This window comes from Xiphophorus hellerii, chromosome 21 (genome assembly GCF_003331165.1).
Source record: "Xiphophorus hellerii strain 12219 chromosome 21, Xiphophorus_hellerii-4.1, whole genome shotgun sequence".
In the NCBI taxonomy this organism is placed as follows: Eukaryota; Metazoa; Chordata; class Actinopteri; order Cyprinodontiformes; family Poeciliidae; genus Xiphophorus; species Xiphophorus hellerii.
The window spans coordinates 15,017,008-15,039,346 of NC_045692.1; the positions used below are offsets into that span (position 1 = coordinate 15,017,008).

A 22,339-nucleotide genomic window follows, 5' to 3' on the forward strand; every position below is an offset into this window, starting at 1 on the left:
TCTACAACAAATGGTTTTAAAGAGGAAGTAGATCTGCACTCATATCACAAATGTAACAACATCCTTTTCTTTTTTGAAACAAACATCTTAAAGAAGGAAGCAAATGTGCATTTTTTTTCGGGCTATATTATTATTATGATGATGATAATGACGATGGTCTTCCAACGTACATCCTCTTCCTATTTTGCCACTATTAGAGAAAGACGAACGAGAGCAAATGTAGCTGGGGGGAGAGGGGGGTGGAAGGGTGGGATTTAGACTGAAAAGAAGAAACCGCTGGCTGTGACAACGACCGTTGCTTCCTCCCCCCTCCATCATCATCATCATCATCATCATCATCATCATCACCATCGTCATCACCCGCCTCACCAGCAACAGCAGCTTCAGATTCATAGGCGGCAGAAGCAAAGGCAGAGTTGGTTAAACAGTTTTGAAGAGGAAGAAGAAAAAACAAATAGTCTTGCAGACGTCTTGCAGAGAAGCTCCGCTTCAGGGGGAGGGAACATGGGGGAATGGGAGCTGCAGATGGACAAGTGCAAGGATGAGGAATTCCGACCAAATCTGCTTTTATGACACAGACCTCTGCTTCATCCAACATCATTAGGAATTCATTAAAGAACACCAGGTAAGATGTTTTTAAAAATAACATTTTCTTACTAAAAAAAGGGGGGCGGGTGGTTTCGATGTAAACGACTGTCAGAAAAGATATGGATTAGCGATCTCTTAAAATTATATAATTATTAATATGGCGCTCGTTAATTAGAAGAATTGCTCTTATTTTTATCCCGCAATTCGTGAGGAGAAACGATTTTACCTGCTTTAAATTCACGGGCAATTAAAAAAAAAAACACTAATTGCAGCGTTTCCTATACGCCTTAATTTAGACGTCTTTTTATCTTGTCATTTCTTCAACTTCCGTTTTTCATCAATTTGTATTTTAATTTTAATCTTAATGAAAGAGGACCAACCATATAACAGTCAGAAGTATCTTTCTGCCCCCTTGTGGTTTGGACTCATGCTGGGTTTTTTTAATGTGATTCTAAAATTAGTTCTGGACTGACTGCAAAATATGGGCGGGGGAATAAAAATATGAATATACAGTATGTATAATAAATATAATTTAAAATATAAATCACTGATTCATCTGACTCCAGGATGCAAAATTTAATGAGTAAAGAATCAAACTAATTTTCCAGATGACTGTTCCTGTATCCTTTCTACATGGCGTATTCAGATGTAGCTTAATTATGGTGTGCCTCTCCATTCATCTCATACATGGCCCACATTTATGCATCAGCCCCCTCTGTGGATTCCTTGTTATGTAATCCCATTCCCATCAGACTGCATCAGCCTCAGAGTGTTTGATGTTTGGCCCCTATGAGCATAAATGTCTATCTTATTGAGTTTTAATGTGATAGACCAACACAAAGTAGTGCATAGATGTGACAATGAATACATGGTTGTCAATGAAAACAAAATTAAAAATGGGAAAGTTGGTTAAAGAACAGTTCTGAGCAGAAAGGATTAAGTCCAAAGATTACAGCAGACAGGTCAGAGAGAAAAGTGTGGGAAAGTTAAAAGCTATAAACATCTCTTGACAACACAGTTCAACTCATCATATAAAAAAATGAACAGAGCATAGCAGAATTGCAAACCTAAATAATGGCCTAAATTATAACTGTGGAAGAGTAGCAGAAATCCACCACTCAGGTGAGGAAGTCTGTTGACAGGGTAACTATTAAATGCTGAATTTGTCCTTTATGGAAGAGTGGCAAAAAGAAACGCCCTATTTGTAGTTTGCCTCAAGCTATGTAGGGGACACAGAAAATGTGAAAAAATGTGATCTGGTTGTACTGACCAAAATGAAATACTATGTTTTGCTGAAAACTAACATTGCTCAGAAGAAGCAATATGTGCCATATGGTAATGGCACCATTTTTGTTAAAAGACTGTTTTTGTTACTTATGGACTTTAATGGGTGTCAGAGTTGATAAGAAGATGAATGGAGGTAAATACAGAGCTATCCTAGAATGAAGACTAGAAAACACTCAGGACAGGGGTGAAGGTTCGCCTTTCAGGAGGACAGCAACCCCCAACTTAAACCCAGAGTCACAATGGAATGGTTTATATCAAAGCATGTTCATGGGTTAGACCAGTGCAGTGAAAGTCTGGATCTAATCACAGATCAGAATCTGTGACAAGAGTTAAAAATGGATGTGTGCAAATGCTCTACCCAATCTGACTCAGCATTCAAAGAAGAATGGACACAACTTTCTGCAAATCTGGTAGACATATATCCCCAAAGACCTCCTGCTGTAATTAGAGTGAAAGATGGCTCCACAAAGTGTTGACTCTGAGATTATATGTAAATACAAATACATTCCACACTTTTCATATTTTTACTGTAAAAAATAATTCAAAACTATGTATCATTTTCCTTGTACTCGTCCTTTATGTATCACTTTTTGTTGGTGTACTGAGTAAAACCACAATATAATGCTGAAGTTAATGGTTATAATTTGAGAAAATGTGAAAAAGTTCCAGGGCTATGAATATTTAATGCAAGAGCCTAAATGTAATTTAAATAATATTTTTTACTTCCCTGTTTTCCAGATAACACTGTTAAATACCTCACACGTCATGGATGCAGCTTCAGCCTCCCTGCAGTTTGGATCAAAGAAGCGGGTCAAAATTCACCCAAACACAGTCACAGTAAAATATGCCACCCACTTCCCCCAGCCTGGTGATGAAGGGTACGACGATGCACCCTCTTTTGAGGATTTTGGTTCTTTTGCAGAGGCAAACGTTGGAAAGAGACTGGTGTCTGATGCCAAAGGCAGCAGGACTTTCTTTGGAACCATGGAGACTCAGCCTAAGCAGCCAAGTGTGCAAAGAGACAAGGGGGTCGAGGGTCAGCTGGCCAGCTTTGGCGAGGCTAATGTGTTGGCTTCCAGAGTGACCTGGATGGCCTTGTTTGGGGCAGCAGCAGCTCATGGATGTGTGGCGCTAATTACCCGATTGGCAGCAGATCGCTCTAAGGTTCCCTCTCTCGAGCTGCTCTTCATCCGTTCTGTGATCCAAGTGTTGTCAATCATGGTGGTCCTCTACTACCATGAGGCACCCTTTGGCCCCAAGGGTTACCGGCTCCGTCTCTTCTTCTATGGTGTGTGCAATGTAATTTCTATCACCTGCGCCTACACATCCTTTGCCATTGTACCCCCCAGCAACGGTACCATCATGTGGCGTGCATCCACTACTGTCTTCAGTGCCATACTGGCTTTCCTGCTGCTGGATGAGAGGCTGAGCTACACTGATGTGGTCACGGTGGTGGGAAGTGTGTTCGGCCTGTGTCTAGTCATGGTGCCGAATGTAGCAGATGAGGAGAAGTCCAGGCTGGGGTTTTGGAAGGAGGCATTTGGCTATACAATGACAGTTATGGCAGGCTTGACCGCCGCCCTCTCCATGATTGTCTACAGAGCCATCAAAGAGCGCGTCAGCATGTGGACAGCACTCTTTACCTTCGGCTGGACAGGCACTGTCTGGGGCGCCTCCACTATGTTCATAATGCAGGAGCCTATTATTCCCCTGGATGGGGAGACCTGGGGCTATTTAATTGGGATCTGTATCTGCTCCACGGTAGCGTTCCTTGGAGTCTACTATGCTCTAAACAAGTTTCATCCAGCCTTAGTTAGCACCGTGCAGCACCTAGAGATCGTGGTTTCAATGTTTTTGCAGCTGATCGTGCTGAGGATGATCCCCTCAGTGTACGATGTGATAGGAGGCCTTGTCATCATGGTCAGCGTGTTCACTTTGACCGGGGTCAAGCTGTACAGAGTGAGCAGGGCCATTCGGCAGGATTACCAAGAAATCCTAGACTCGCCTATCAAATGAATCTGTCAGTCTATCTGTTTACAGTGTTGCTTGGTTGTGCAATCAAAAGAATGTCTGAATCTTCATCTGATGATTTTGTATTGTTGTGCTGTGAACAGAGTGCCAGTTTGTGTAGCTAAAGTGTTAATATTTACATGTGAAATAAAAGACAATTGTAATATTGTGACCATTTCCCTTTCGTATAGTGATGCTTTAATGTCAAATTGTGCCACAGACTAAAATGTCAGCAAAACGAGGCACGAGTGAATTATGATGCCACAAGGTGTTGATATAATCTTCTGTCGTCACACTGCCAAAACTGTGTAAATGTCAGCCCTGAAACCATTCATATTGTAACAAGGAATAAAAAAAAAGAAAATGCTTCACTGAAAGACCTGATTTGTTGTTAGAGACTAAAACACAATGATTTATGAATAGGCCGTTTACAGATGTAAAAGTACCATGGTCTAAATAGTTGCTTTCAAAACAACTACAATTCACTATCACAGCTTTTCTAAGTTTTAAACTGATTGAGATGCCAAAGAAAGTGTCAAAGTGAGCTGAGCAGAGCATAGAAAAGTGCACTACTGCCCCCCACACCCAATGTGTTGCTGTGCACTGCTGGTCTGTCCCTCATTCCCCATAAAGACATATTTAGCTGCTTCAAAATATTCTCAATCATGACTATCACTCCTATTATTGAGCTAAATTTGTTTTGAAAGTAAAGTTAACAAGCAAGAGCAGTGTCTGCTAAAAACATGTCATATATATTCTGTTTTTAATTTTTGAGCAAACACAGTGATCATTTAAAACCGTGGCAATTTTGCTAAGCGTTATCGTGAGAGTCCCATATCTATAATGTTTTAATTTAAAAGCCAAACTAACAAAAGAATAGATGGCTCTAACAAACTTTTTCCAAGACACTTTCCATTTCGAAAATTCATGTGCTTCAACACTAAATTCTCTACAGATTTTTTTTATATTTACATAACATTCGAACCAAAAGTGCAAAATACTCTTATTCTACAAATCCCAAAGTAACACGAAGCTGAAGATAGTTTTCAATTCACCAGGTTATTAAAGAGCTATTTCACTGTTTTGTTTTGGCATATGGACTTACTTAGGCAGCTCTATCTAAACTCTAACTACGCATTTAATACAGATTCCTTAAAGTACAGTGACTTAATTGTGCTTGTGAAAATAAAAAGTGAATTTCAAATCATGGGATGCAGGGGCCTAAAAAGCAGCACAAATAATTGTGTTTTACTTCAAAATGTGAATACACAATTTTTTTGTATACTTTCATACAATCCAAATTCAACACTTTTCAAAACAACAGAGAAACTATGCAAATTTGGTTTACACAAATACTTTTTTTTAGAATTACACTAGATTCAATAAGGCAAATCCAAAATTAGGAGTGAAAAATCCAAACTAGAATAAATGACTTGAGCAATTTATTCTGTTCAAACTACATCTCCAATCCCATTAGCTAGTTTATATTTGACAAACGTGATTTTCTCTCTGACTGTGGCTTCTGCTTACTCTCAGATGTATGTCAAACTAATGCCCAGAGGCAAGTGCACTGAATTGAATTAAAGTCCCCCTTAAACAATGCCGGTCCATCTGCTGTTTCTTTTTCTGTATCAGTTAAGTCAGCAGTTCACCGGGTACGTCTCCTCCATTTTTTTTTTTTTTTTTTTAGTCTTTTCAGGAAACCGAGCAAAGATAAACAGTCTCTAAGATGCCGCCTTGAGGGTCAAAAGGAACTGCCGAGGAACGAAATAGAGACACAATGGTGATGAAAAAATGCTTGCCATGAACAAGGACACATTGCTGATTCAGAACTGACGTGCTTCACCAACAGCCCAGCAGGTGGCATTCATGACCTACTTAATGTTTCTGACAGCCAGGAGTGAAAGAAGAAAGCTGATATCAGTGGTGCCACCAAGGCTAGCCGTGTGTATTTACTTGGCTTGACAGTCTTACATTTACTTGTTTTATAACGCAATTTAATATTCTAAGCATTTATATTTATCGCTTTGATCATCCAATTCTACACAACACTATAATAAAATTCCTGAACAAATATTATCTCAGCTTTTGGAAGTGCCCCTGCCTAAATTGTTTTCACACTAAAGGATAAAGCTTGTTTGTGTTACTTCCATTTCCTTAATGTCAGGAAGAGATAGCATTTTGATCACAACAATTGTACAAAATACACATCACTTTTCCTCTTTTTATTCATTCAGCAGAAGCAGTCGTGTTGTGATGTATGCACTCTGTATTACAAGGGTGGCTGTTATAAGTGAGACTCAGTTTAATGTTGGACACATCTGCAAAGAATCACTGTCATTGTAAATAAAAAAGATATGTGTAAATCCTGTTTGTTTACAATTAAAACTGGAACAACCAGCATTTATTTACTTGCTTTTTGCAATAAATTCTATCATGACCTACAGCTTATTAAGCCCAACAAAACTGAGAATCCTGCTTGACAATTCACGTTGAGTAGTTTTGAGATTGGCTTTTGGGTGCAGAACGAAGAAGACACGTAGAGGAGGCCCATCTGTTAGAGCAGGAAACAGATTGCATCCTGCAGCGAGCTGCACAACCTTCCAAGTTACTCTGCAACTCTCTTAACCACAGACACATTTATAAGATGCATTATGGCTGAACGGAATTTGATGATGTTATTTCTGTATGCTTATTTCTATTATCATGGAAACTTGTAGTGAGCGATACAGATTACTGAGCATTTTTATGAAACGTGGATACCTTGAAATACATCACTCTGCATTGGCACCCTTGGTAAAGATCTGTAAAAGCAAAAACAAAAACATTAAGTAATTAATGTGTATTGCAAAATTGCTGGTGGCACAATTGCTGATAGCTCTGATTGTACAGTATTCTTGGCAGAGCAACAGTTTTTACGCTTTTGCTTTAACATTTCACAAGTTTGGAGCATACAGAGAAAGGATTTTCTGACAGTTCTTCTCACAATCCAACTAGAACATTTGTGTCCAAACTTTCTGCAAAGGCGCGCCAAACATTGTGAAGTTGGAAGTACTCACTGGCCACAACTCAAAAAAAAAAAGAAAAAGAAAAGATTCTGTAAATGATTGTAAATCTGCAACACATAAGAGTCTTACATGTTTGCCTTCATAAAAGAGACCAACAATTTCCAAGTTGATGGACCAACCTTGCAAGAAAATCATACACACCTAGCTAAAGACTTTGTGTTGTGTCTCTGATCAAGAGTCTTTGTCTTTTCTTATTCCATCTTCTCTTCAGTTCACTCCAAATGTTTTATATAGGATTTAGCTTTGAGAACTTACATGACCACTGAAGAATTTTGGTTTGGCTCTGGTGAATAATTTCTATGTTCATTTGGTGATAAACCCTCTTTAGACTTTTGTAAAAATATTGTCACTGTCGTTATTCAATGTTTTTTAAACATTGAATGCTAATTTTATTTAAGCAGTAAATAAAATAGAAAAAAATTAATTAGGCAGTTAATACTACATAAAAAAATAATTTTCAGTCCTTATGAAGTTGATAGAGGATAATCTTATGCTGGTATGGTTGTTTTACCCTTGGAAGGCAAAATTCAGGAGGACGTTCTATGGGAATGTAGAACATTAACAGCTGCAGTGGCATTGATTGGCAGCGAGCTCGTCCATTCAGAACACAGTCTATCCTCCCGCAGCCAATCACAGAGGAGCAGTCGGAAAGTGAGTGAGTGGGTACCGTGTAGCTGTTTCAGCTAGTTAGCTAGCCTAGCTGCTGCTGAGCTCTGACACGGTCTGATGCAGAAATGCTTTTCCAACGGGGCGCTGCGTCTAGTCAGCTAGGCTAGCTTCTCGGATTGGGAAAGAAAATATTTGGCCGCTGGCTTGAGAGGACTGTGGACATCCACTGTGAGCATCTTTTTCGAGACGCCTCCATCAATACAAAATATTTAAAAGGAGATAAGAAGAGGTGGCCATCAGCAGTCAGGTAAGACGTGGCATGACTGAACAGGGAATGTGCCAGGCTGCCTTCTGCTGCAGCCGCACTCCTCTGCTGCTCCCCCTCTGTTTAACGGTAAAACCCACATAGGCTAACAGCTAAAAGGTAACCGAGGCAAAAACAGAGAAAGCCAGCCTTTCTGCTTTGTCGCATAGCCAGCTTGGTCCATTATACAGTCCGCAAAGGGGTTAACATTAATTTCGACTCTAAAACGAGATGTTGGTGTTTGCTGAATTTTCACAGATAGATTAACCAAGTTGGGTGGCTCCACACTGAAAAGCTTAACTTGACATAAAAGGCAAACATTTGGGTGCAACAAATCCTGGTTATACATTAAATCTGTCTTGTTTCAGCATAGTTATGTTCATTGACTGAGATTGAAAATGAAGAAGATGCTCTATTAGTAAGCACAGTGGCTTTTTGTTTGTACCGTTATTATAAAGTAGGCAGGTTTGAAAGATTTTCAAAATATTTTTCATGAAAGGCGGTTTCAGCTTAATCAGATGGATGTTTTGGAGATTGGGAAAAAGCAAGTTTCCATGATTAATTATAGATGACAAATGGAATCATAAAACACATGCAAGGACTAAGCATCTTCTGAACCATAAATCACTTCATATTTTATACTATGCTATGTTTTCAACCATATTTACATTTGAGTGATGAAGTATAGGGGGATATTTGAGGAACTAATCTAATATCACAGCCCAAATCGTGTGTTGCAGTAATGAAGTACACTGTGATTCACCCACATTTTTCTTTTTGTTATCACAACTATCCAACTATTTCCCATACACAATGGGACTGCTAAAATGTGTATGTAAAGTCCATTCATCTAGCTAAATGTATTACTGTCATAGAAAGTAAATACATGGTATTTGAGATACAGTTACTTACTAAATAATGCACCTAAACAGTTTTGTGTGATTTGAGATAATGCACACATTAATGCTGTAATGATAACAGTGATCAATAAATTGTGTAACTAATCAATAGGCATATGTAAATTTAATGCACATATCAGTAGATGTGTATTAAATGTGTCTTCCTATTTCCTTTGGAACAATTTACTTTGTAGATATATTTACACTTTAATGTATATGATCCAGATGCTTGGGATAAAACTTTCAGTCAGTGAATTGCATGTTTACATGAAAAATATAGACTGTGAAATTTGACATGAAAAATCACACAATGTGTCATAATTTAAATTCTTTTAAATACGACTTTATTCATTCAAAAAGTCAAATTTAGAAAAAAAAAAAAAAGATAATCGGGGAAAAAACTGAAGAAACTCAAGCCATGAACAACATTTTAATAATGTAGCTTACTGAAGGCTGGCTACCTGAGCATGCAGTCTTGCAAATTATATTGACTCATTAGGCTCCCAATAAGGGTTGCTCAGTATTCGAAAATGTCACAATGGCGATAATATTGGAATATATTATGATGGTATGTAATTTGTGTCCACTGTATCTGCTACCCTGAAACTCTAAATATTAGATTAACTTGTAAAATGAAAGTTTATAACATATTACCTGACAATTATTGTGCTCAAACAGTCCTTTGCATTGGAATATCTCACACACTGATAATGCAATGTTGTGAAATATTGTGCAGTCTTACTCCCAATGTTACCTTATAAAACGCAGAATAGAGTAGTTCTCTGCACATTTAGCATTATTAATAAGCATACACTAATGCTGATCTTAGACAGTGTTTATTCTAGGGATGCACCATCATGAAAATTTTGCCCAATATTAATACCGCTGCTATTGCCGATAAGCAATATTATTTAGATTAGGTACATTTTCCAACACTTTTATCACCATTTAAAAACCACAATTCTGACATTGCTAATCTGCTTCATCCCATTATACCTTGCTACATTACTATCACATGACCAAAATAATACCACATGCCGATACCAATATATATCATTCATCCCTAGTTTATTCTGATATTTGGCTTTAATTTATGTATCAGAGCAAACTATATAAAAAATGATATAAAGTACATTTTTATTAAAGTAGATATTATTTAAGCAGGGATAGAACAACTTTTTTTTCCTGTGGAAACAAAATCATCTTGTTCTTACATTTTTCTTTAATTGTTTTTTTGTGTGACTGCTATTATACGGTGAAATGGTATTAATAAAAAGCACATCACCTTTTACCTCCTTCCAACATGTTTTTGTCACATTTTACAGTCAATTGAATAATCATCATGACCTCAAGAAGCCAGTATCAAGTATGTATCATGGTTTTCCTATAAGCCAAGGTGATTTCCCCAAATTTCATGTTTGAGCTGATCTGAAATGTAGCCCCAACAAAACTGACCACCTTTAGTGGTGTTGTTATGATGAAATTATCTAATGCAGATCTAATGGAGTTGCAGGCATCATCACCGAGGAATTATGTTTACTTTAAACATGTCTGAAACTGAAAGCAGGTAACTATACAGCCACATTTTCAACCAAACCATCAATTAGAGGCCTAATGCGGCTAGTTTGTATTTTAGAAGCTCTGTGTTTTTCATGCAACATTGTTCTTGCATTTATTAATCTAAGAGAGACTAAATGTCATGCCTCGGCTACACAATGGATGAAATGAGTGTGTGTTTCTGGCAAGATTTTGCCACCTGTGTTTTTATGACCTTTTAAATAAATTGCACAGCAACACAAGCTTTATCAACACGTCATAAGGACCAAGTTGCACATTCTCTCTGTGGTTAGTGGCATTTGTCGGTGTGTTTCTGTTGTTATGGGACAGTATCTCCCTTCTCACAGGTGGTATGCTATGAATTGTAAAAATGTAGGGTAGAATAATCTACCCGTAGCTTAAGATAAGGCTCAGCCATTTGCACTGCAATATGTCAAATTCACACAGGATCCCAACCACTGTGGGACCCCAATACAGGGAACCCTCGTTTTTCACGGGGGTTGCGTTCCAAAAAGAACCCGTGATAGGCGAAATATGTGAAGTAGTTACCTTTATTTTTTAAAAATTATTATACAGCATAATTAAATAATTAATACATTGAAACCAAAGAACAAAACCTGTTTTCAGGCCTAAGCATTTTATTTTTAAATGCTTTGTTTGTTTGAACGCTTTGTTACAAATAACAACTGTAAAATAATCATTTTAATCATCACTATGAAGTACAGTGGGACAAATTGTGACTCACATATTTCACTGTGCCTCTGACTATGACGCTGCGGCCTGACTCTGCTCTGTAGTGTCTTTTTCTTCTGAAGCCTGTGGTGCAGGTGTGTTTTTTTGAGAGAAGAACATATTTATCGGTAGTTGTTGTCGCTCTTTTTTTCTTCTGGGCAAATATATTTGCCAAAATTTGCCAAATTGTATAACGTATAAATACCGTAACGTTATTGGCACACAGGTAGAGAAGAAGAGCGGTAACTGTTTAGCCAATCAGGACGCAGAACACAATGCACTGTGTGATAGCCATGAAAGAAGGTTTATTTATTTCTGGGCAATTCCTATGGAAATTAGACCGTATGGATCTAGTGACATTCCCTGTTTAGGTATTTTGGATTGTCCAACAGATCATCTAAAACCTCCTGGTATTCTAAAAGTCTCCACTGTCTACACTCACAAGGTTTGCAGGGTTTTTGGAAGAATAACAAACCCCTAATACAGGTCCTCCACTGTACTTAGAAGTAGGCATATTAATCTTTTTCTTATTAGACCAACATGTAATGTTTATTTGTTGGTCTTGGGCTTTCTGATCAAAGTCAAAGTTCCTGAAGGTATTCATGTTTACATTTGAGATGGAAGGGCAGAACATGTTTTACTGCAATACAAGATTTCTTTGTAAGGCTTCTAATGCAACAATTTTAAAAGCCTAGAGTGTTTAGTAACACTTTTCAGTGCTACAGTTCCACAGTTTATGCATTAAATGCCATCATACATTAACTATCTTACCATAAGTGCACTGTTCAGTCAGCAGCAGAAAGCTTGAGTCCTCCAGCCAATGACTTGCAAATTCACAGACGTAAATACAAACAGCAGAAAATTCTGAAGGCAGGCACAGATTCTGATAAATTTCTTTTATGAGTTATGACAAGTGACTAAACCCAGTTGTTACTGCAGTAGAACTACTATGGTGCTGACTGCCATCCAAAGCAAAACAAGCTATATGTTTGAGCGCAATAGTGGATTAGTGCAGAACTGTGATTTGCTTGCTTTTGTTGTCCTCAGCTGCCTTTGAGGGCGTACTTGTGACGGATTTGAACTAGTTCCCTTTAGTTTTTTTTTATTATCTTTTATGCCTGAAGGCACTCATTTTATTTTCGTATTTGAATTCCAAAAATAGCCATGGGGCAACTTGTTTGGAAAACTTGCACCTGTCAGCTGTCAGTTTTTGTGCACAATTGAGGTTTCGCAGTTAAGCAGCTGCAGACATTTGTACTGGCGGTGGCATTGTGTAATTAGATGTCCTGTTGAATCACTCGTTTTGTAATTGTTGCCTTTCATGACTGAAAATAACAACAACATACATGGATGATGATGATCTCAGTGGCCTGAAGCGGCCAAGTCTTGAGAGGAAAAGTGCTAACTGCATTTCAATAAAAGCCAGAAATGTGATGTGGCTCAAAAATTTCCCTTTTTAAATTCTAGCTGAGGAATCGGTTCCACGTGGTGAAATGGGGATTGTGTTCATCATGTTGTCTCCACAGTCTAAGTTGTTGCAAAAGTTGTCTTCCATTTCCTCTTTTTCTTTTGCGATCTTCTTTTTTCATCTTTTCTAATGACTGCCCATGCATGTTGACTTTTTGAAGGGTTAAATGCAAACCTTGTTTCTCCAAGTCAACTAAAATTGATTCTTTTATAGATATAAAATTACAGTGTTTTCAATAACGAACAATTAAAGATGCATATAAATGCATACAAACATAGTAAAGCACATCACCATAAAGATGTCTATTTTAAAGCTTTCTTTTTAACGAAATGTGTAGAATCAAAAGATAGGTAGTATAGACAGAGGCAGCTTGTTCCACAGTTTGCTATGATAAACTCAAACCCTTCTGGTCCTCCCTGAGGTGAACAACTAACAGTTTCTGGCGTGCGGACATGGGCAGAACTAGGAGGTAGAAAATGTCAGAGTTGTAAAATGGGACTTGACCATCAATGGGAGAAATCAACATTTTAAAATGGTCTCTAACATAAACAGGTAATCAGTGGAGTGTTTGATGCCTAATCAGGAGTAAAGTGATTTCTCAGGTAGTTGGTTAAAAGCAGCATTCTGAATTGCCTGCAGACAAAATATGCTAGCAGTTTAAGCGAGAAACAGTCAAAACATTAATAACTATTTCAAACACTATATAATTAAGTACACACAGACTGTTTTCAAGCCATTATCTGTTAATTATGATGATTTTCCACTTACAGCTAATGAAAACACATCTAAGAATATTACGTCAGACCAATAAAACATATTTTTAGTACAAAAATTGGGGCTTAATAAAAAGTAAGTTTAATCTCTGCTTGAAGGTTATACTTCTAATGTGAGAAAGAAGCTTCGTTGGAATGCATATTCTAATTTATTTAATGTGACGTTTTATCATCCCTTTGCACTAATTAGTGTTTCAGCCTTGAGACCTGATCTAAGATAAACAACAAATTAAGGAGGTTTATGGCACCCAGAGTTTTTGAATGAACAGTAGACTGAAAATCATCAGAAGAGAGATTAGGGATGCACCAATATGAAAATTTGGGCCGATATCCAATTTTTAATTCTGCTGTTAGGACCTATAACTACCAATGTTATATGTATATTAGATATATTTCCATACATTATTTACACTTTGTAAAAGCAACCACATCATGTATGTTGCATCTCTGCTCAAGTTAAACACAGCGCAGTCCTGTGCTGAATTACCATCACTGTCACATGACTGAACAATTACCACATTGCCAACCCACCTCCCTCTCTTGAAACACATATGCAAACAAGATGAAAATGAACATTGTTAATATTGACTCAGTTTTACTCATTAAACCAATATAGATAAGTTAAGAAAATGCCTACCATTGGCCAATTTTGATGTTGATGCCAATATATCTGGCATACCCTCTAAAACTGGTACTACTGAACTGTAACATGAAACCCAGAGGTACAAGAGAAACAAGATAGGCCCCAGAACAAAACCCTGAGGTACTCCACCTCAGTTCGGTGGAATCTTCCATTAGCTGATTGGCATAAACACCAAAGCTTCTACTTCTGTTAACCACATAATTAAAATGTGGTCAACAGTGTCAAACAAAGATAAAGGCTCTAATCAAAACAGAAATGAATATTCCCATGAGTCTGCTGACATCATGTTACTAGAGTTTTTGAGTAATGTGTTTTCCCTAGAATGTTTTTTAAGTAAACCTAATTGAAATTTTTAAAAAAATTCTGATTATTCAGAATAGTCACGACTTTATCTGCTACCACATTTTCTAGCATTTTGACTTGAGTTCGAATTTAGAAATTGACCTGTAATTCTGAGGTAAAGTTGCATCTAGATTAAGGTATAGTTCAACTAAAGTGCTACTGTGCTTTAAAAAAGGTTACATTTCTCAGATGAAATTGATTTATTAAAGAGACAATGGACTCAAATGGTTTTTTTTTCTTTTTTACAAAGCTTAGTGTTATGTCAGTAGGGCAAGATGAGGGTCTTATTGTGTTGAGCAAATCAGAAACATCATGTAAGGTCACAAGACTGAAAGAGAACCAAGTATGTGAAGGAAACAAGTCACAAGAGGGAACATGAAAAGATGACTGTTGAACTACCCAACGAAAAAGTAATAAAATTCTTTACTTTTTGCTTTGGACTCAACTAGGTATTGTAGGGTTGCCGATAAAACAATTGAGCTGATAGTGTCAAACAAAATTTTGGGGTTTGCCATGCACATGATAAGTTCTTAACTCTTGTGTCTTTTCTCCAGAAGAGGAATCCAGTGCTATTTGTTTCAAAACAGTATTGTTGTAAATGAGGTGTAAAATTAATTTAAAAGCATTTGTATCCTTGCTGACTAATCATGTAAAAAAAAAAAAAAAAAGTCTTATTTCTCATCTCCCATGACAAAGCTCCGCCTCTGTTTTTGTGAGCTGCAGACTCCTTAGAATTATCTGGGTTGTTTCTAACGTACCTGCTTTCTCACCACTAGTATGAGATATAACATCATGGTGAAGGGACTTGCCAGAACAGCCCAGTGAGTAGCTCTTGATTTTCCTCCTTAAATTTATTAGTTCTGGAAGCTTAGCTGTCAGTTGTATAGATGTTCTACATGCAAATACATCTGAAATCAGTTGTGGATAGGTTGCTGAAGTGTGTTATGTGTGCTGATTGTGTTTTATCACGTAAGTGACTGCTACTTAATTAGTTGAGAAACACCGAACAATGTCAAAAATCTAGAAAATGGGGTGAGCGATTCAACACTTCACTCAGCCTTTCTGCATTTGATTCTCTGATGCCACTGAGAAGTACTTTTGTGTGTCTTTAAGTGTATACTGAGGCAAAGTTGTAAATCACTGTTCACGTTTCTTCTCCCCACTACTGCAAAATGTCATTGTGTGTAGACTGTGTGTGGTGAGAAATTTGCAATCGTTTTACACTTGGAGTCAGTGATGAGACTTCCTCTTTCGGGTAAAAGAAGTATGCAGCTTCAGCTTTTTGTTTCTGTCTTAGTTCATTAGGGTTAGGGGTTTTCTTTCAGTGGGTTTGGCAGAATGAAAATGAGGATGTATGCACTTATCTAACCACAATGTTATATTAACTCTAGTTCTGTATCCATGACAAAAACAAGGAGGCACTTCTGTCGTGATTTTCTTATTAGAAATGCAAGTTTACTTTCAGATTAAAAGATATTTTTTAGGCAACTCCGTAGTGTCACTAACACACGAGTGCCGTGTGAAGTTTGCAGCACAGTTACACAGTGCACTGTTGTACACACAGCGTCTTGTGGGTAGAATCATTCAGGCCCTGAAGTCGTTATTTTGATTGCTTGGTTTTCTTTATAAATTCTTTGCTATAAAAAAGTGAATCCACTTTATAATTTTAAATGTCTGTAGTTTGCTTTTGTGACAAATTCAGTTGTACATGAAGGCGATCCCAGTAAAATAAGAATATACTGTGCATAACTGTCCAACCTAAATGCAGTTTATTTTTTGGACTGATTTGATCCAATAATGATACCAACGTTGGCATCATTCTTGGGTAGGCTCTTGGGTTGAGACCACCAATCCAGAGACCGTTTTGGTGAGTTGTTTGTATTTATGCTGTTTTTACATTGGAGGTATAAGCTTGTAGGCATGTAGTTCAGAGGGAGAGACAGACATATGTGATGTGTCTATGTTTTTGGGATTGCACGGATTACTTAAACTTTGTACATGCCAGTGGACCGTCTACTTACTCAGCATGGCCATCTATGGAGATATTTTAGTGTTTAGAAGGAGAAAAAACAAGGTGGGGATTTGTTAAGTGTTTCATGCAAACAGTTGAAGAGGGAAATGCTGGATTGATTTAGTGCAAATAACTGGGGAGAAAACTTAACTAAGTTGACACTGTGCCATTTATAAGGCCTTCTGGTTTCTGTGATGCTGAAAACATTAACAGCATTGCAAAATTCAGCAATCAAAATTAAATCCCCTTTAGTGAAGTGATGGTAATTTTGTGTGGATTAATTATTATCTGAAAAATACACAGATAATCTGATGTTAGTTATGCTAACTGCAGTAGTTGTTGATTATTTAGCAATGTCTTTCGCTAAGAAAAGCCAGAGTTGACATCAGAAATTTTACTTCTTTACTTTTTTTTTTAAATTAATAGTAACTTTTGGGAAAGTTCACCTCCTCGATATCTGGTTGTTCAGGTTTAGCAACTAGCTACAAAATGAATATAGACAGGCAAGATCATTGACGCTTGTTCTGTTATTTAGCAATCTTAATATAAATCCATTTCTAAGTGTGTGAAAAAGGATATATGTTTTTAAGATAGTGCCTGAGGTTTATTTGTATTTGCTTATAAAACACCATGTTCAAAATCACTTCTTTATGAAAAAAAAAATTAATTATGTGCTTAGTTCTAGTTTCTAATCTTTTGTTTTTCTTTATGTGGGAAGTGAAAATGCCATACTGCAAGACTACTGAGCAAAATTGCTGACGTAAATTACATAAATCATCTCTTCCATAATAAATATTTTTTGGTTCTGGATGAATCATTTTAAATGTTAAGTATTTCTTGCTGTATGTAAACTAGTTTAAAAACAGGAATTCAATTTTTCTTGAATAGTGTAAAGGAGCCCATTTTTAAGAACAATATTCACTGCTGTTTGGAGTCTGTGTAGGCCGTCCAAGTCATGCACAAATGTTCAAAGTCCTTCTGAGGAAAATGTTTTCTTTCTTCCCCATCTCCTATCAAAGATCTGGTTGATGCTGATTTGTGCAGAGCTGAGATTTCTTTGGCAGAGGTCTATAGTCTTAATATTCTAGTCTGAAAGGCATTGAAGCTAGTTTAGTAACAATAAAGTTAAAGAATAGATTGTTTCGACTTTAGAGAGCATCTTCAGGGAAAATCTGTTTTTTAGCTCAGTTTTCCATACAGATGACCTCTTCCAGTGATTCATTTTGGCAACAGAATTGTTGGAGCCATCTGAAAGTTTCTATTTTTTCTGTGTTTTCTGTGTGACTATGTGAAGGTCTGGCTCATATTTAGGGTTCTTGGAAACTGTTCTGCTGTGCTACTATAGTTTATCTTGAAAAGTAAAAGGCTGCTTAGAAACAGCATGAGTAAATGATAAGCTGGCTTTGTTCTGGCTGTGTAGTGCTGATATAGATCACCGATTTGGTTCATCTAAGTATTTTTTTTTTCAGTGTGTGCACCCACAAGAAGAGACCCTTTGAATGATATTGTCACTTTTTTTTCTCACTCTGCTTAGCTGATTTCTACTCCTACAATAGTGAATATTTTCTTACAATGTGATCCACTTTAACCTTTATAAGAGGTCATTTAGAGTGCTTCATTTATCTTTGGGGGAAAAAAACTGGCTTTATTTATAGCTCTACTTTTGTACTTTGGATATCACATCAGCTTTATCCTGGTTTTGCTCTCTGTTTAATCTGATGGCTCTGATCAGAAGTGTGCATCTGTATGTTGAGTGCTTTGATCAGGATTTAGCTCCCACCAGACATGTTGGAAAATTGGTGTTGACTTGTAAAGAATTAAATAGGACTCATCTTTTGTTTTCACAAGAAAACTGGATTATTAGAATTCTAGGTAGTGATTTGCTGCATCTATTTATAGTTAAATCTGTAGTTAAAATATAATGCCTCATAATCAAGCTTATAAACTGCAATTGTCATAGCTTAAACATCAATGAGACCATCAACCTCTTTACATGGAAAACCATCATTAAAAAAGTATAGCAACTAAAGTATGGCAGAGCAATCACTTCTTAGTTCATGAATTAATAGCAAGTTTCAATAGCATTCATGAGTTTTAGATTCAAGTTAAAACTCATGCATTTTTTAAATTTTTAGTTTATCAATCAATCAATCAATCAAATTTTATTTGTATAGCACATTTCAGCAGCAAGGCATTTCAAAGTGCTTTACATCATATCAAACACAGAAACACAATGCAACATAGAATCAATCATTAAGTCAAGTTCCATCAATAAATTTGTAATTGATTACATTTCAAATACAATCCTAAACAGGTGGGTTTTTAGTTGAGATTTAAAAGAAGTCAGTGTTTCAGCTGTTTTACAGTTTTCTGGAAGTTTGTTCCAGATTTGTGGTGCATAGATGCTGAAAGCTGCTTCTCCTCGTTTGGTTCTGGTTCTGGGGATGCAGTTTAACTAATGGAATTGCAATTCCTTATACAGAAAGAGTAAACCACTTAAAACCTTCCTGGGTTACCATCAGATAAACCATCATTGCATCACCTGATCATCTCTTTTGTCAGTTTTCCATTTAAAAAGAAATGTTACTTCACCTGTGACGGTGTCTCTGTTGGCCAGACCGTAACAACCAGACTGGGGAATTTGAAGCCGGAATGAAGCATAAAGTGAAACGGAGAAGTGAAAGCACTATGAAGTGGTTGTGTGACCTAATCTTTCTCCAGTGTCTCATGATCGGTTATTCCTGACGTTAAGCAACATGTATTTTCTAATAACAAAGGGCTTACATCAAAATATGTTTAGATTTTGACTGTGAGCATCTTCTGAACACTAATGCATATTACATAAAACATATTTGAAATAGATCTTTCGGGGGTGCCGTGGTGGCGTAGGGGTTAGCGCAACCCATGTTTGGAGGCCTTGAGTCCTCAAAGCGGCCATCGCGGGTTCGACTCCCGGACCCGGCGACATTTGCCGCATGTCTTTCCCCCTTCCTGTCAGCCTACTTTCATATAAGGGACACTAGAGCCCACAAAAGACCCCCTGGAGGGGTAAAAATAAAATTTTTAAAAAAGAAATAGATCTTTCAACTTCCTTCCAGCTACAATCTCTGCACCTTAAGAGATGTATCTGTTATTTACATTCTATTAGCTATTTCAAATACAGCATCTTGGTTAAAAGGAAGTCCTTGAATTATGTCTGCTCTGGAAGATCTAATTCAGAGTTTGAACTTCTTGGAGTATTTAAAAAATTTTTTGAGTATTTTTAAAAACCGTGGATGTAAATGATAGGGATGTCTTTTTTGTGCATTTTTATCAAAATTACATAATGAACAAAATCAATACCATACACGTGCTTGAATTTTGTCTTCACTTCAATTTTTGCTGACCAATCCTAAGGTGTTTCTCCAACACAGGGTTGGAAACCAATCGCTCACATGACACAGACTGACTGTGAGCCACCCAATGAAGTTTCTCTAACCGTAAAGGATTAAAAACATTTTGATAAAAATCAGATTTGTTAGCCAAGTAAATGATGTGACCTGCCTTGATTTGGAGGCTATTCATGTAAATGTAAGATGTGCTCTCTAATATTATTATTATTATTATTATTGAATTAGCTGCGTTAAATATATAATTCTGTGACATAAAATATAACAACAGAAATCGGGAGTTCATTTTAGTCAGGAATTAAGATTTTCTGCATTCTTGATTTGGGCATCAATAGTAGTGATGCATTCACCTTGCAAGCTACAACATTGATTGAACATTTAGACAATTTGTCAGTGTAACTAAGTAACTTCTAAGTAAGTCAAAGCTCATCTTAGGTGTCTCTAATGCAAAAAATAATAGTCATAAAAAGCAAATCTCAATTTATTGTCAAAATAGGTTCAAATCAAGTCTGAGTATATCTACATATTTAGATTTTAAACTAGAGATGTTTGGCTCAATCCAAAGTCCTTTAAAAAAACAGTGAAAAGGCTTTTTGCATTAGCTCATTATGTTTGGCCTGCCAGGGTGGTTTATCAGCCTCTTTGTCAGCATTTAACTCTACTGGGTGTCCATCAAGAATGTTTCTACAGTCTGAATTGCTTTCTAAGTTGCTAAAATTTAAGGCTTTAAGCAGACATTCTAGATGTTAGCAGTAAGTTTTCTCTAATTAGATGTTGCTCAGCAAGCTGCAGTTTTTAAAATGTGGTTTTCTTAATTCCAACAAACCCAGTTTCTGTCTTAATTATTGTGTTAGTACTCCAGTGCTTCCAGCCTGAGCAGTTTTTTGGGGGGAATTGCCAGGCAACAGTCTCCAAACAGTGGCTTATCTATGACATTATACACAGTTCTGTTTGGAGAAAAGAATGGGCCCTTTGATGTGAAGTGGTTCCGACAGAAAACTAAACCTTTTGCTGTTGGTTATTGCTGTGAGAGCAGATCTGTCTATTCTCAAAGGACACAAGCCACAATCTATTTTAGGATATTTCCTACTGCTAAGGGGGATCCCCTGGGGTGAATAACCGACTTCTTTCAAACAATCACGGCGGTAAGGCTATCAGTTCCGTCTTATTAAATTTCAGTGTGATCCCAAATCAGGACAGTTTTCCAATGAGGAATTCCTTCTCTCAGTATCACTGGTGTTTAAGTTAACACTTTCATCTCCTTAACAAGTTATATTACGCACATTGATTCAAAGATAAGCTATCTTTACTACTCTCAGCCCAGGGGTCAAGTCCACGCTCTGTCAGATAGCATCACTTTCCCATCATCCGGTCACTCTTGTGTCCACACTTCCTGTCTCACAGCTGGCCTGCCAAGTCTCCCATGACCCTTTGCTGCGGTGCCGCTGTTTTGTTTTGAGAGAACCCAGGACAGCCGGGATGAGCTTCAGTCTCATGAGCTTTCGCTGATGCACTTCAGGGTGGAAAAAAAAAAAAAAAGCGAACCCAAGCTTGTGTTTATTGGTCCATTGCTGTCCTCTGCCTGTCGCTTTGTGAAACAGGCTGGTCCCTGTGGCTAAAATGCAACTTTTTTTGCGTGCTAGAGGAAGAGCTACAGCGCCAGAGGGGGCTGAGTTAGCAGTGAACACATAGAGCACATTCCTGAAGGCAGCAGAGCTCTGTGATTTTAGCAGGCTGTCACAGGGATTAGGTTACCCTGTCTGCTTCTGTGAGCTCATGCCGTTGCCGTGTCAGTGCCGCAGCAATCCTCCTGAGCAGCAGCAGTTTGCTCCCAGTGTGAGGAAAACTAGGACACATATTCATTCTCCCCTACTTGGCTACTAAACTTTAAATATCTGATGCAAATTGACTTTTCCTAAAACCGTCTAAAGCCAGTTTGACATTTCTTCTATGTGTACCAACAGGATTGTGGCTGAAACTGACCACTAGGTGTGCTCTTTGACTGGATCTGTTGTCGGGGGTTCCTTTCTCCTCCATCTCCCGAGACACACAGCAAAGGTTTTCGCAGCAGCTGTAGCGTACAGGATGTGGTGAATTTATGTCACTGGTGTTTCACCATAAGAAGAGAATTCACAAGGTTGCACTCTGCATCTGCTTTTTCACCACTGACAAAAAGTATTTGTGGTTTTTAAAGTCAAATATACTTTCTAGATTTCATTGTAAAGACTTTTTTATGATAACATCTTCACAAAGATGTGGCTAAAACACAGGGACCAGTATTTATTTAGTACCAATAAATACTTTGTTTATTAGTATTATAAATAGAAAGTATAATACTTTGTATTATAAATACAATATTTTATAATATTTTTATCAGTATTTATTAGTAGTGCTTGAAGGGTGAACATGAGAGGATCACTTATTAATCCTTGGTTTGGCTCATTCCCCAGATAAGACATGGTTTGTTTCCTCATAGTTTACAAAACTGTGTCCATTTGCATTGTAGAGACAGGCTCAATTGTTCTGTAATTATGTTCTATGTCATTCACTGACTGGACATTTAACCCCTTATAGTCAAAATATAGAAAGTGGTTACCCATACATTCTATTCTGGTCTACATGTGTAAAGGGAAAAAAAAAAAACTAAAAATAATGTAAC

At 37.3% G+C, this 22,339-nt stretch overlaps 2 protein-coding genes across 3 annotated transcripts in view; both read left to right on the forward strand.

Annotated features, from left to right (window-relative positions):
* The first annotated feature begins 234 nt into the window (after positions 1-234).
* Positions 235-6,251, forward strand: slc35g2b (solute carrier family 35 member G2b). Its single transcript, XM_032551686.1, has 2 exons — positions 235-625; positions 2,614-6,251. The coding sequence occupies exon 2, from the start codon at positions 2,641-2,643 to the stop codon at positions 3,889-3,891; it is 1,251 nt and encodes a 416-aa protein (XP_032407577.1). The 5' UTR covers positions 235-625; positions 2,614-2,640; the 3' UTR covers positions 3,892-6,251.
* A 1,362-nt stretch (positions 6,252-7,613) lies between these two features.
* The window catches only part of nck1b (NCK adaptor protein 1b), a 38,558-nt gene continuing 23,832 nt past the window's right edge, over positions 7,614-22,339 (forward strand). The window contains exon 1 of one of the 2 annotated variants that reach the window (XM_032551155.1): positions 7,614-7,869. The gene's annotated coding sequence lies outside the window, so the exon portion shown is untranslated. Of the gene's footprint in view, positions 7,870-15,059; positions 15,102-22,339 lie in introns of those variants that run through there. The other variant, XM_032551156.1, reaches the window with a different exon arrangement.